This window comes from Pieris brassicae, chromosome 12, assembly GCF_905147105.1.
Source record: "Pieris brassicae chromosome 12, ilPieBrab1.1, whole genome shotgun sequence".
NCBI classification, from domain to species: domain Eukaryota; kingdom Metazoa; phylum Arthropoda; class Insecta; order Lepidoptera; family Pieridae; genus Pieris; species Pieris brassicae.
The window spans coordinates 7838206-7853054 of NC_059676.1; the positions used below are offsets into that span (position 1 = coordinate 7838206).

Consider the following 14849-nt stretch of genomic DNA (forward strand, 5'->3'; position numbering starts at 1 on the left):
TTTTTGACGCATATGCATGTAATTACCAGCCTCATTGCTGAGCTACCGCGCGTAAACATAAACAAATAAAACAGGTAACTGATCTATGAGTAATAGCGCACAGCGGCCAGCAAGATAGATAAATTATTATAAAATCGCCATAGAGCACGCGCACATGGCCACAGGCGGCCAGCGGCCCCATCGAGCCACGGCGGATCGACAAGATCGACGATTATGTTTGAAGCGCGCTGTATTTGCATTGACGAATGTAGAGCTCCGGTATTGGCTGCGGTGGTTGGCCGCGACCATTGCGACCGCTAGTGCGCTATTGCCCTACTACATTGATCTATTGACAATATACTATTTAAATTAAATATTGACAGCTTCGAAAACTATTTAATCTTTATTAATACTTATATTCACATAATTATTGCACAATTTTCTACTTTAACGACATACCCGATAAAAGACTAGACAATATTATATTAGACTAAATTTTATGACCTATTTTATTACTAAATCTTAGATATATCATACAGCTAAAAACAAATATCTGATTTCTTACGAAACACTACTGCAAACGTCAACCGCTATCGCCAATTGAAATTGTCTGGTGATATGAAATCCTGGGGGTTACCATAACCATACCCACTTATTCTCAATACATGTCTCTTTCTGTCAAATTGTATTTAGACTATAATGAAAAGAGACAGAAATTATCTTGTTAAAATGGCTGAATTAGGGAGGTAAGACTGGTATCAATTTAAAAAATATAAACTTTAAGTAAAAGAATCACCAAACAACAGGGATAACGTTTCACAAAGGTCTGAGTTTATCTAGAATTATAATTAATTTATAAACTTGGATCTACTGCCAGCTTGAAGCCAGCAACTGGCGGAAAGTGGCGGTAGAAGTTTCTCGTTTCAGGGGCCAACACACTTTAGGTTACAGAGCCAGGGGAGTAAGTGTAACTTGATGAAGATATCGCTTAAGAAAAACGCATAGCATTTTGAAATTTCAAATTATTTATCCCACGGAATATAAATTTCGAATTTTGTGTGTGATTTTTGTCGCATCATGTCGGCTTTGTAACCCATCAAGCCCAACCAAACATTTCACACAATTATGCTTTTTATTATAAGAATTAGAAGCCAGTGCCACGCCTTCAGTGTCTTTCCATTCTCATTCATTTATTATGTGGTAGATGTCATTTCTTTAGTTTATTATAAATTAATCAAGAACCTCATTTGTAAGTACAGTTCAATTGACCCTAACATTTTAAAATACTTTTTTATTGAAAAAAAACCTTGAAGTAGAAGTATTGTTATAAATTATATATATAAATAGATATTAATCGAAAAATATGCTAAGTGCAAAACTTGAAGACGGCTGGATCAATACCAATTTTTTTAATATTCCTTGAAATCTGAGAAAGGTTATGAGAGAAAAATTGTACGGAAAAACTTAAAAACCAGCTTTCATTCTGGGAAAGCGAACTCTATGGCGAAATTTTGGTGTGTATCTACTAAAAAGGTAAACTGGGTAAGACATTACAGTATTAATAATACAATATTTAATTTAAATCAAATGTACGATTTTCAACGCGTGTTTAGAGATAGTAACGACTGAGGCAAATGATAAAGGTTAAATATAATGTGTAAGACACCCTGTCTTCTAGTTCAAATCGATTTAATTCAATAAAACAGTATTTTATTTGAACGTCTAACAACTTTACGTGTTAGAGTAGTGATGTGCGTAATTCGATTCGCCAACGATATCAATATCGCTGTCACTGTGTTCCGATTCGGAGTCTGAAGTGTGAGTTGTTGATATTCGGGAATCATCCTGTAAAACAATATAAATATAATCTTTAGGTTACAAAAAGTTAATTAAATACATGCCTGTGAAAATAAAGTAAAGAAAAACACTTAGAAAGCAGACTAATAATATTGTACGTTTGCGTATAGTTATTGTTGTGAATAAAATAGTGGAATATAAAAAATATCAATTTCACGGCGATATATGGCTTAATTTGGCAACAATTAAATTATTTTAATAAGAACTTGGCACTAGCCAAATCCATGAAACTTCCTCACAATCCAGTAGCCAGCATATTGAAGCACACAACCCCAGAGAACGTTTTGTATCGAAGAAGTTCCATGGGTCTCGCGCGAATATACTCGTACAATGTGAATACATAATTATGTAGGGCTAAAGAAAATAATAATACTAGCAAATAACTAAAGATGCAAGGTTACTAAAACGACTCGGCGAGAGGTGTCTATGGAGTTGCTGAAAACCACCACCGTCTACCAAGTCATTTTTCATCACAGTTTTACTGTAATTTAAATATACCTCTGGCAATCTGATGCGGCAGTCTCTTGTTACACTAGATGTATATAATGTAATAATTTAGTATTTATATCCAATAAAATTTTAATTACGTTAATCTAAGGCGATACGTCTTCATCCTCATATTGATGTATTGACAAAATCATAAGAATATAAAAGAGCATCGAATTGCTAAATATACTACTTGCTATTGGTTCATATCAGGCGTATTATAAAGGAAATTTGTTTGTATTTTCTTTTTAATTATTTTTATTGTTACTTTGTGGGTTAAGAAAATTGTAAATACTATATGCAATAAATTAACGTTTATATTCAGTAAAGTTTTATTTAAATTATGAATATTTGGTTTACCTGAGAACATTTCATCGTGTGTTTAGTCGTGAAGTCCACCGCAGTAGAACCTAGAATAAAATATCATGTTAGTTTCATAACAATAAATACTATGTATTTGTGTAACCGCATTCTTTAACAAAATAAATTTTGGAATACAGATCATAGATTAATTGTTGACGCTTAAACACTGAAGGATGGCTTTTCTTTCAGTCGTTGATAGTAATAAAATGTATTTAAGATTGGTTAGTCCCTAGATAATGATATATATTGTACTTCACAACCGTTTATAGCAATGGGCCCTTCCTATCTACGAAGAATATGGACCCTAGTTTGACAATAAACTGTAAGTCCTTGTATTTAGTATCAAAATACCTCAGCATGCAATTCAAGACGAAAGTTGTCATAGCAACCAAGACGTCCGCCATCTTGTCTTCGTAATTTAGTTAAGGAACGTCTTGAGTTGTGGCGCCAAAGCGGCGATTGCAAATTTAATTTTCTCGTCTTTGAGGTTGGCTTCAGTCAATTAGGTGCCTTGTATCTACAAAGTGCTACGATCGGTTTTAGACTTTAATGCACAGAAATTAAGATAGAATTTTTCGTAATACTTAAGTGTTTCGAGCTAGCAATAATGTATTGAAAATCGGATAATTACTATAATTAATATTGGAACCTACAAATTAGGTAATAAATGCTTTTCAACGTTTTCAAGTAATTGTGTAACTTTTGCGTAAGGTAAACTGTACCTTAGGTAAGGAAACAAGCTTTATGTATTCTTTTGTTTACTAAGATTAAATATATCAGGAATAATAAATTACTAACTACTTTTATAGCCAGTCACCTTATACGTGATTAAAATAATGTATATAAGACTCTCAGTCTTAGTGATAATTTAAATCTTCTAGACTATTAGTCTTGTTTCGATATGTACCATAACCGTATTCGTATAAGTCGTAGATAACAATTTGCATCGGCTGCTAGTTTTGAATCAATGTTTTGCAATGACTGAATTTAAATCTATTTTCGTAGTACCCACAATTTTAATATGTCACATTATCGTTTATAAATAAATTTGCTAATTTGTTCGACGACCTGCCCGTAACTTTGTACAATTTATGTTTCCACTACACTTCTAAAAACTACTTAAATTAATAAAAACAGTGTTACGTTATATATAACCACCAAACCTAATAAAGCCTATTTGTATCAAATACTTGAGAACAACTGTTTCTACCAAGACCTGAAAGTTTGATAGAAATTCCACAGTAATTAATAGTTATACGTTCGCTAATAAACTAAGCAATAACGCCTGCTTCGCTGAAATAGTTCCTAAATAACTTTCTTAATAAGTTAAATGTTTTTGACTTTCGATTCAAAGGGTTCGTTTTTAATTAAAAAGGAAATAAATTGTAGAAACACTGGCTAAGTAACTGTTTATAAATGAACGATGATAGTCCCATCTTGCTTGCTCGTTTTATATAATATGATATTACCCACTATATTATCTAATGAGTTGTTCCTTTTTTCCTGTCAGCGACTTACAATTGTGTTGTATTGATTTTAGCTAAATAAAATGTCGTCCATATATTGTGGAATTAAGTATAGACAAAATATATAGTGATAATTACAGTTGACTAAAGCAACAAAAACAATATTATAACTCTCTCATCATCAACACTCTCTTTAATGTAATATAAGTAAACCCAAGTTAAAAGTCTTTGAGAATATATTGTCCTATACAAGCCTCTAGTATATTCAAATGACTAAACAACATAAATTCAAGAAAGAGAGCTCCAATATTTCTTAGCTACCAATAAATACCTTTTTGTTGCAATTTCCTCATCTGTTTCTTATGCTTCATCCTTCGATTCTGAAACCAAGTTTTTACTTGCGTCTCAGAAAGGTTGAGGGCACCAGCTAGTTCCACTCTTTCTGGTGTTGACAGGTAGCGTTGAGACTCAAAACGTTTTTCCAGGCCTATACAAGGAATTATATATAACCTTTATAACATTCAATTTTTAAAGTCAAAACTTCTTAGGCTTAAACGAGGATGTGGGAATACGGTCGTGATTTAAACAATTAATACAAATTATTTTTAATTGCATTTAGAATACATTGTTAGTTTACATTTTAGGTCTATACTATTTATGATTCTTTGGTTTTGTATTGTTAAAATAATATTTTTGTCATTTGTTGGTTTGACAAATTTCCCTTCCATCCGTAACACAGTTTTTTAAACAAGGAAGAGGAAGGAGAGGAAGCACCGTTACTATCTGTAATTTTAGTTAATTTATTTTTTATCTTTATTATACGTGGTATTATAGGTATCACATGTTACCTTGCAACAGAATCGAGTACAAAAATGTCTCTGAAAACAAATACGGAATAAAACAAAAATTCCTAACATTTGGTGTCTATACCAGTTACAGAGATGGAACAAACATAGGTTTGGTTCTGACCTGTTAATTGTGGATCAGAAAATACAGTCCTTGCTTTCCTTCGGCGGCAGTGCTTCAATGCTGATAGTGACAGCTCCGACGGAGTAAATAAGGCGTGGTAGGGCACACCTGAGACAATAATTCAAATCAATTAATTACACAGATCAACACAAAATTTGGGTTTGACTTTAATGCATATAATTTCGATATTTTAGGTGGTCATTAGACGATATAAATATTTGCTTTTGTGTTTAGGAGACCGATACATACCAAAATCTGTGGTTTTCGATATTATTGAAGACGAAACCATTCAAAATAATATGTTTATTTACACCTCATCGTTGTTTATCCCTCTAAAAACATTTACCGCGCCGTATTTTTTAAGCTTTTAAAATCTATTAAAAACATCAAGAAATAAGTGTTATTACTATAACTCACACAAAAGCAAAACTTAAAACTTTTAATGATATTCAGTAGTTTTAAAACATACATTTAGGCATATGTTACATGAGATAACGTTTATGCGAATTCATAGCTACGGTATTATAACACCTATTCTGTAGCCCCAGTATACGTTACGTAATAATAATAATAATAAGATACCACAGAAACAAATACATAGCCTACATTTATTATTAAAAAATTATAGGGACGTGAGTGCTTTCTCAAGATGGGGCACTGATAATTAACAATTATCACTAACCATGAAGTCTCCTTTTTCCAAGCACGTTCGTATATACAATAGATGATTACAAAAAATTTTAAGAGTTTTCAGATGTGTTTTAGATTCAGTTGGTGGTTAGATAAAAGTAGTATAGAGAAAAATATGCATAATGCATTTTAATACGTTAACATCAGGTCGGCTTAGCCTGTAACTTGGAAGGCGGTTCCGAACACATAATTAACTTTTATTAGCACAGACTCAGTATTCCAGCTAATTATTGTATATCGCTATTAAGTATAGGCTTTTTTAATAGTAAGCCACGTCGTTATTGTTATAAATATTTGAGCTAGATCCGGAAATTTGTAATTGCAAGATTGCTAATTGGTACATTGTATATAATTGACAAAGGACCATGAATGTTCCATGAGTTTGAGTTTCTTGGGCGTACCTCAGCCTACGAGTAAACTTAGTGATTATTTTTATTTCTTTATGGAGGCCACGCCACGAAACAAACTCTTATATTTAACGAATTTCTTTATTGGATCAGTTAAAAAGAGATAAAGTTTTAACATCGCAATGTCATGTCATGTGAAAAATGCTAATTAATAACTATATGCTATAGAAACAATACATAAGTACTGAGCGTGTGACTCTCATCACTGAGGTTGTAGGTTCGATCCCCGGCTGTGCACTAATGGACTTTCTTTCTATGTGCGCATTCAATATTTGAACGGTGAAGGAAAACATCGCGAGGAAACCGGAGTGCCTTAGACCCAAACAGTTGACGGCATGCGTCAGGCTATTAGATTAACTCACCTACTTGCCAATTAGATTAACGAATGATCAGGAAACAGGTCCAGACCTAAAAAGGCTGTAGCGCCATAGATTTATTTTTTTATTTAGATAAATACTGTAACTAAGAGAATATATCTTTGAAGAATTACGTTAAGGTAGTTCATTAAATTTGGTCACGGTTATAAGTTGAAAGTTAAGTTCGGTGGCTGTTGTTTAAGGGATGTTCAAATGTATGTTAAATTAAACTCTTGTTTGAAACAACTGATTCAATCGTTTAAATCATTATGACTAGCATAAAATTAGGGGTGACGAATTGCGGTTGCGGTGCTAACTAACTTGACTTAAGAAGACAAGACATAAAGAATAATGTAACAATAATCGACGTCGACTACTCATAACTCACGATACACATCATGTGCTCGTAGAAGTAACTTAACTAATCTTGGTTACACACAATCAATGCAAGCTTTATTAATAGTTTTTATTATATCTATATTATTTACACAACAATTTCCAAGATTGTTGTTGTTGCACTGGTATTAGAAACTGACGAACGATTTAACCTAATTAATTGTTAATAGTAAACACTAATAACAATCATCATTTGAGATTTATCCCATCTTGGAAAAGTGCCTCCATTTCCTTCCAATATTCTCAGTAGTTTTGGTGCAGCCACTTTCTATGACATCAAATCAGATCACAGACCAATGATGGACCCTACGAACGACATGCTGGAACGGAGATTGATAAAGCGTTAGCAGACCTTGTTGTTAGACCAGACATGTTATTATATAATATTAAGAAAAAGATTATTCTTTCATCTTAAAGGGATTTGTTTTATAAAATACGTAACTAAAGCGTTCGGAAATCGATTATAAACCTAGGTTTTTTTTATCTCTAGATATGACGATTATTCAATAGCTTATTATTAATACCGTAAACGATTGACAATAAACATCTGATATGAGTTACGAAATTATATTATATCCCAATAAACTGTTTAAATTATCAGCTTAAGGGATCAGATCATATTAGTTATATTTAATATTTTCCTCCTTTTTGTAAATAGGAGTGATTTATTAATTTAATTAATATAATTTTACTATTGTCCATGTTTCTATATGGACATTATATTATTATTATGAGTAGTAACATTATATTATTCTGAAATAATATAATATTTTAAATAAAAATAATTAAATGCGTATCGGCATCTAATAATTATTAATGCTTAATAATTAATAACCTCCTGCTACATTGGTAGCCGTCCGGACTACGGTGGTCAAACGTTAATGTTCGTATTTTAAGTAAATTTAAGTACATTCTTCAAGGCATGGAAGGAATTTATGGTTAAGGTAGTGTAGTAAGGGTAGTGGCGATCCTGTGAGCCAGGAAGCGGAAACGACTGCGGTGCCTTAAAAGCAGGCTAGAACAAGCATAGAGTATTGGCGTAATAGCTGGGAAGCCTGTTCTACACTCCCGACAGTGAAACCGGTGCTGCACCTCACAATAGCCCTATATTCTTTAGTTGTATCTATGTAGTGCAAGGGCAGTGATTTAATAAAAAATATATTAAGAAAATGTGACCACGCACGCTGAAAAGCACGCGAAACGTCGGAAAAAAATAAAATTTAGAATTATGTAAATAATCATAAGTATTTAATAATAATACATAGCTTTAATCCGTTCAAATAGTGTTTTTCTTAATTTGTAAAAGCTATTTTAACAAAAGACAAAAAAATATTGATTACTATTTGAAGACGTTGGAGGAGCGTTGGACCTGAACCTGGGTGTAGTAGGAATTTAAGGGAGTATAGTAATTTATTAAAAAATCTTTAAGTACATGGAAAAAATCTACATAATTTTAATTTCACACTTTACATTTTTATAAATGTACAAAAACTGCTTCAAAAGGTATTGCCATGGTACCGTTATATTAGGTCCTTACGTATGAAATTGGCGTTTGGTCGTACTGGCCACTTTGACCTCAAATACCTCCTCTTTGGTTAGGAATTTCAAATTTAAATTTGTACAGCTATTTACTCATGTATTTATGTATTTGTGCTTCGATTACGTCATTCATTTGTTTTTTTTCTTCTGTTTTTATCTGTTTGCGTCACTCATTTTACAAAATGGAAAACTTAAAGTATCGCATTATTTACGAGTACGAGTTCCACCGTGGCACTAGTGCTGCGGAAACGACTCGAAGGGTGAATGATGTGTATGGCGGTGTATGTTGCAAAAGAAAACACAGTTCGTTTTTGGTTCCAACGTTTTCGTTCTGGAAATTTCGACCTGCAGAACAAGCCCCGTGGACGGCCTGAGACCCAAGTTGATAATGAAGTATTGTAGGCTATAGTGGAAGCGGATCCATCGCAAACCACGTCCGAGTTAGCTCCAGGCTGCGGTGTTAGTGATAAAACTGTTTTAATTCACTTGAAGCAAATTGGGAAGATTAAAAAGCTTGAAAGGTGGGTACGTCACGAATTGACTGAAGCAAACCGGCAAACGCGCGTCGACTGCTGCATTACATTACTGAACCGGCACAATAATGAAGGTATTTTAAACCGAATCATTACCTGTGATGAAAAATGTATTTTTTACGATAATCGGAAGCGCTCAGGGCAATGGTTGGATCCTGGCCAGCTAGCCAAAAAATTAACCCCAAAAAAGTTACTCGTAAGCGTTTGGTGGACTAGTGCCGGTATTGTTCTTTGCAGTTTTCTCAAATCTGGCTAGACTATTACGGCTGATGTCTATTGTCAGCAATTGCAAACCATGATGGAAAAGCTAGCGGCTAAACAACCTAGGCTGGTCAATCGCTCCACGCCACTGCTACTGCACGTCAACGCTAGACCACACACTGCACAACAGACGGCTACCAAATTAGAAGAGCTTCAATTGGAATGTCTAAAACATCCTCCGTACTCCCCGGACCTTGCCCCAACAGATTACCATTTTTTTCGAAATTTGGACAACTTGCAAGGGAAAAAATTCAACGCTGATGGGGCAGTCCAAATCGCCTTCACAGATTTTATTGATTCCCGTCCGACTGTTTTTTTTTAGTAAAGGGATCAATTAACTACCTATGAGATGGCAAAAGTGCATAGACAACAATGGTTCATACTTTGATTAATTAAATATATTATATTTAAAAATATTCGACTTTTTGTTCCTCCCATACAAAACGCCAATTTCATATGTAAGGACCTAATATTTTGAAAATAACGTTAAGTACCTAGATTACACTGAAAATGTTTAGAAAATAATAACAGCTTAATGTAGAAAGTTGCCAATACTTTTATTGTTTTTCGAAGTAATCTCCGTTCCTCTCTACACATTGTCGAATTTGATGGAACCACTGAGAAAAGCAGTGGGCCCAGTCTTCCTTAAGGATCCCTTTATGGCTTTTTCGTACGCTTTCACCGCATCTCGAACGGGCTCGAGAAGCGAATACCTCGAATTGTATCTTTAGTTCTTGGGAATAAATGAAAGTCGCAGAGCGCTAGGTCAGGACTGTATGGCAGAAGACTCATTATCTCGACAACTACCATAGTCAAATATTCAGTCGAATTTTTTCCCAGACAGGCAAACAGCGATTGATATACCAGTCTGTAGTAACTGCCCTTCCATCTTCTAGCACAACTGTCGCGAAATGAGGTTCGTAGCAATTTATCCAGCGTTCATCACCTGTGACGATTTCAAATATGGCATTGAGTCATCGGCTCAACATTATCTAACATTTGGCTACACAAATCAATGCGAAGGTGTTTCTGGTTGTCGGTTAAAGTATGGGGAATCCATCTGGTACAAAGCTTCCTGACGCCTAAATGTTTGTGTAATATTTTTTAACTTGATTCATACCAATGCCTAGGCTTGCCCGTATTTGCTGATAGGTTTCATGCTGCTCTTATATTCCTCTATCGTGCGTTCCACAGCACTGCTGTTATCTTCAGTAGTCGCTTTTATTGAGATTGAGCATTGAGATTGCTACATCTACGCTTATACTCGTTAAACAAATTCGAAATAGTGGGACTAGACGGGGCTTCATTAAGAAATGCTAATCGCAGCCTCTCATAGCTTTGTTGTTGAGTAAGCCCACAACGAAAGTCATAATAAATCATTGACCGAAATTTTCGAGCGTTATGTTCATTTTCACGAGGAATAGAAGTTTTAGATCTGCCGCCAATTCACAAAAACAAATGACAAATGAATGCAATATACTATATTAGGTTACGAAAGAGTTTTATAGAAATTAAAAAAAGTTTTCATTAGCTATGTTTATAACCGGCCAGTACTAAACATTTTCAGTGTTACCCACGTGCAAAACCGTACAAAGGGCTTATAATATGTTGGAAAATTTGTATTGCTAAAGTAGTGGAATATACCTATCGACCTTTTTATAAATACATGTTCGCCAATAAGTAATAAAATATCCGTATCATTGGCTAATCATTTAGTTACTTTTTTCCTTGCAATAAAATGTTAATGCTGCGCTATTTAGATTTAAGAAATTTGAGATAAGTAAGTTTTATATAATCGAATGAAATTACCAAAATTTATATTGTGTCAATCAGCTACTAATCTGATACAGGTATGTAATTTACAAAGGACTTTTTTTACATTACAACTAGGCGAAGCTTTCAAAATCTATACATGTTATTGTTTCGCCAAATTTAGTAATTAAACCATACAAAAATTTTAAGTTAAAATGAACTGAAGTCTACATATTAATATCTTAATATATCTTTTGTTTGACCACACTAGAACTTTTTCGAGTTTAGAGAGTATTTTATTTATTTATTTCTCTCTATATTTTTTTTAATGGGTTATATATATATATATTTTTTAACCCCACAAGGGGTTTTTATACGTGATAAAGTTTATATCCATCAATGGTTTCCGCCTTTGAAATTATCTCAAACTCTTTATATACTTGGTTTATTTGTATAATATATTTTTTTATTATATTTACGGATGGCTAGAGACAGTGACTATATATAATAAATAAATAAAAAAATAATCACATACGAGAAATAAATTCCTTATATATATTGTTACTTATAAATATTAATACTTTTATTGTTATTTTGATTCATTTATTTACTGCCGGTTACGGGAAGGTTTTTAGTATTTAGGGGGGTTAATTAGCGCCTAAGGACAATGCCACCCTCTTAAGGCTTACATAAAACAATACACACAAACAAATATTGTTATAATAGTATAAAATGTCTTTTTCTGCGGCTACAATGACCCTTAATCGTGCCAGAGAAGTGTTTCCGACCGCTGAGTATATATTCAACATCCCGATCAGCTACTGAGGCTTTCGGGTTGGCCTGTCAGTGGTTAGACTCTTATGTGTATGATTAATACGATTTCATAATCTTTCAGAGATGAAGCTACTTATAATCGCTGCTTTTGTTGTCGCCGCGGCTGCCCGCCCCTCCACCTTTGGCATTTTAGATGTTGAATCTGCAGGACCTATTATTATTGAAGATGGATCTTCAAACATCAACACTAACCCAGCCTTAGTCGATGAGACTGAAAACATCAATACCAACCCAGCTTTAGTCGACGAAACCGAAGACATCAACACCGACCCAGCTTTAGTTGACGAGACTGAAGACATCAATACCGACCCAGCTTTAGTCGACGAAACCGAAAACATAAACACCGACCCAGCTTTAGTCGACGAGACTGAAGACATCAATACCGACCCAGCTTTAGTCGACGAGACTGAAGACATCAATACCGACCCAGCTTTAGTCGACGAAACCGAAAACATAAACACCGACCCAGCTTTAGTCGACGAGACTGAAGACATCAATACCGACCCAGCTTTAGTCGACGAAACCGAAAACATAAACACCGACCCAGCTTTAGTCGACGAAACCGAAAACATAAACACCGACCCAGCTTTAGTCGACGAAACCGAAAACATAAACACCGACCCAGCTTTAGTCGACGAAACCGAAAACATAAACACCGACCCAGCTTTAGTCGACGAGACTGAAGACATCAATACCGACCCAGCTTTAGTCGACGAAACCGAAAACATAAACACCGACCCAGCTTTAGTCGACGAGACTGAAGACATCAATACCGACCCAGCTTTAGTAGACGAAACCGAAGACATCAATACCGATCCAGCTTTAGTAGACGAGCACGAATATGAACAAATTGACACCAGCCCAGCTTTAATTGAAGACAACCCTATCGTCGTTCCTGGTGGTGTTGGAAAATCCCCTCTGGTTCAAATAATCGTGAATGTCAATTCTTCTCCTAAGTTTGAATACCAGATTAACCATCCCCGTGATGCCTAATTTATTAACTACGACTAATATCGAAACCGAGACCTTGTTTTTTTGAATAACAAAATTTATAGCGTAACAAATTGCACTATTATTTTTTACATTTTAATAAACCTATCACTATATCAGTAGCGGTATTAAGTAAAAATAATATATTTTATAAAACAAAACATACACCTAGCAATTTCATATTTACCAAATTATTGTACATGTATTAATTAATAAAAAGCTATTTACCTTGTGACAAAAAATACGGTGTCTCCACAGCCTTATAAGTGTTGGGCGTGTGTAAATATGCCCCTAAAGCTCCCATAGCCACTTGCAAATAACCGTCTCTTGGCACATGAGGCCTCACTTCAGCGGCCGATGGAAAATATTTAGGTTCACTATCAAACCTTCTTGGTTCTGGCTGTTTGAATGGTTGTCTATGACCGCGGTACAAAATATCCTCAATTAAAAAAGACGTTTTGGAATCTTGACGTTTTTCACTTGGTGAATCACTGCGCATTTCTTGATTCATTTTTTCATTTAATTCACATAATCTTTTAGATAAATAATATTATTGTTTTTCAAAATTACATATTTGACTCGATATTTTTATTAAAAATTTAAAAGTAATTGAATATGAAGAAAAACAATAAGAAACTAGAATTGGGAAAAACCCCGCGTAGTTTGCACAGATTAAACGAAATGTTGAAAGAACATAAATTTAACGTTAAATCGATAATTATAACGCGGATAATTGTCGCTTTGCTCGTTGTGTGCCAAAACGAGGCTATTTCGTCTACGGACCTCGGTAAACTGTTGTAATAGGGATGGAGGGATGAGTGCTCGCGTCCCGCCCCTAAGGGGTGGCATAGTTGACGAGAACTTTTACGTTTTTTTAATTCGATACTAAAAGGTCGAGTTCTGCGTTTGATTTCGAAGAACGAATAACAAATCTACTTTTGTTAGCGTTTCGTAACATGTAATATGATTTTAATAGTCATGTAATATATGTAAATATAATACAGTTGTTAGGTACTCTGCAAATTGTTAAAATCGCCTAAATACCTATAAAATAATTCCTTATTAGGGTAATTAAAATAGGTATTTCTCAGAAATTAAGGTAAAATAAAATGTTTTAACCCAGTATAATAATTATAAAAGCCTTCTCTTTCAGATACTTTACATTTATTAATATCTATTCTTATTTATATCCTATTAGTATCTAGACATCTGTGTGCCCTTTTTCTTTATATAACAGTTGCTGCAATCCAATCTCCTTAAATAAGAAAATACACCCATATTTTCTTATTTAAGGAGATTGGATTTTTACATTCATTTGAGGGAGATGGGTATTCCAAATAACGTAAACGGTGAGGTCAGGGGCATTTTATTTTCTATATTTAAATAAAAAATATCAAATTCTAGTATGTATGCATCTTTATGAGTCTCAGTAGAAGCATTTGGGATAATCCATGCAAAATCACTATACTGCGATCGTTGCGTGTGGTACTTTATTTTAACAGTTATTTCCGTTGATATTTTTTAACAGAATATGCTACCATTACATTTCTCCAATGTCACAACTATTTACATTTATATCAAATACAAAACAAATTCTTATAGGAACTGACGTGCAGCAAACCTTTTGTTAGTTCACTCAACGGAAAATTAAAAACGTCTGTTAATCTATCTATATATCTAATATATCTATAGATACAAATAATCAATCAATTTAAGACTTTCCGAATGTCAATCTTCAAAACTAATTTGAAGATGATAAAAGAATGAAAATAATTTAGAGAAGTACTGTATGCCTATTTTACCTCTCTGCCTTTATGCGACTATTATGGTAGAAGTTGTAATATATATACTTATAGTAGTTTAAATTTAATTACAAACAGAGCAAAGTCTACACTTATGATAATAAATAAATGTCATTGACGCTGAATTTAATTTGATTCATAGTACCAAAACTGTGCCATCACTAACACC

General features: G+C 33.9%; 2 protein-coding genes across 2 annotated transcripts; one reads left to right on the top strand and one right to left on the bottom strand.

Moving 5' to 3' along the window:
• Positions 1-1253: 1253 nt before the first annotated feature.
• LOC123717188 (brain-specific homeobox protein homolog) lies at positions 1254-13647 on the bottom strand. Its single transcript, XM_045673065.1, has 5 exons — positions 13107-13647; positions 5121-5228; positions 4483-4638; positions 2683-2732; positions 1254-1824 (listed from the first exon to the last, which is right to left on the bottom strand). The coding sequence occupies exons 1-5, from the start codon at positions 13387-13389 to the stop codon at positions 1711-1713; spliced, it is 711 nt and encodes a 236-aa protein (XP_045529021.1). The 5' UTR covers positions 13390-13647; the 3' UTR covers positions 1254-1710.
• LOC123717187 lies at positions 11129-12955 on the top strand. Its single transcript, XM_045673064.1, has 2 exons — positions 11129-11152; positions 11950-12955. The coding sequence occupies exon 2, from the start codon at positions 11952-11954 to the stop codon at positions 12879-12881; it is 930 nt and encodes a 309-aa protein (XP_045529020.1). The 5' UTR covers positions 11129-11152; positions 11950-11951; the 3' UTR covers positions 12882-12955.
• Positions 13648-14849: the final 1202 nt, after the last annotated feature.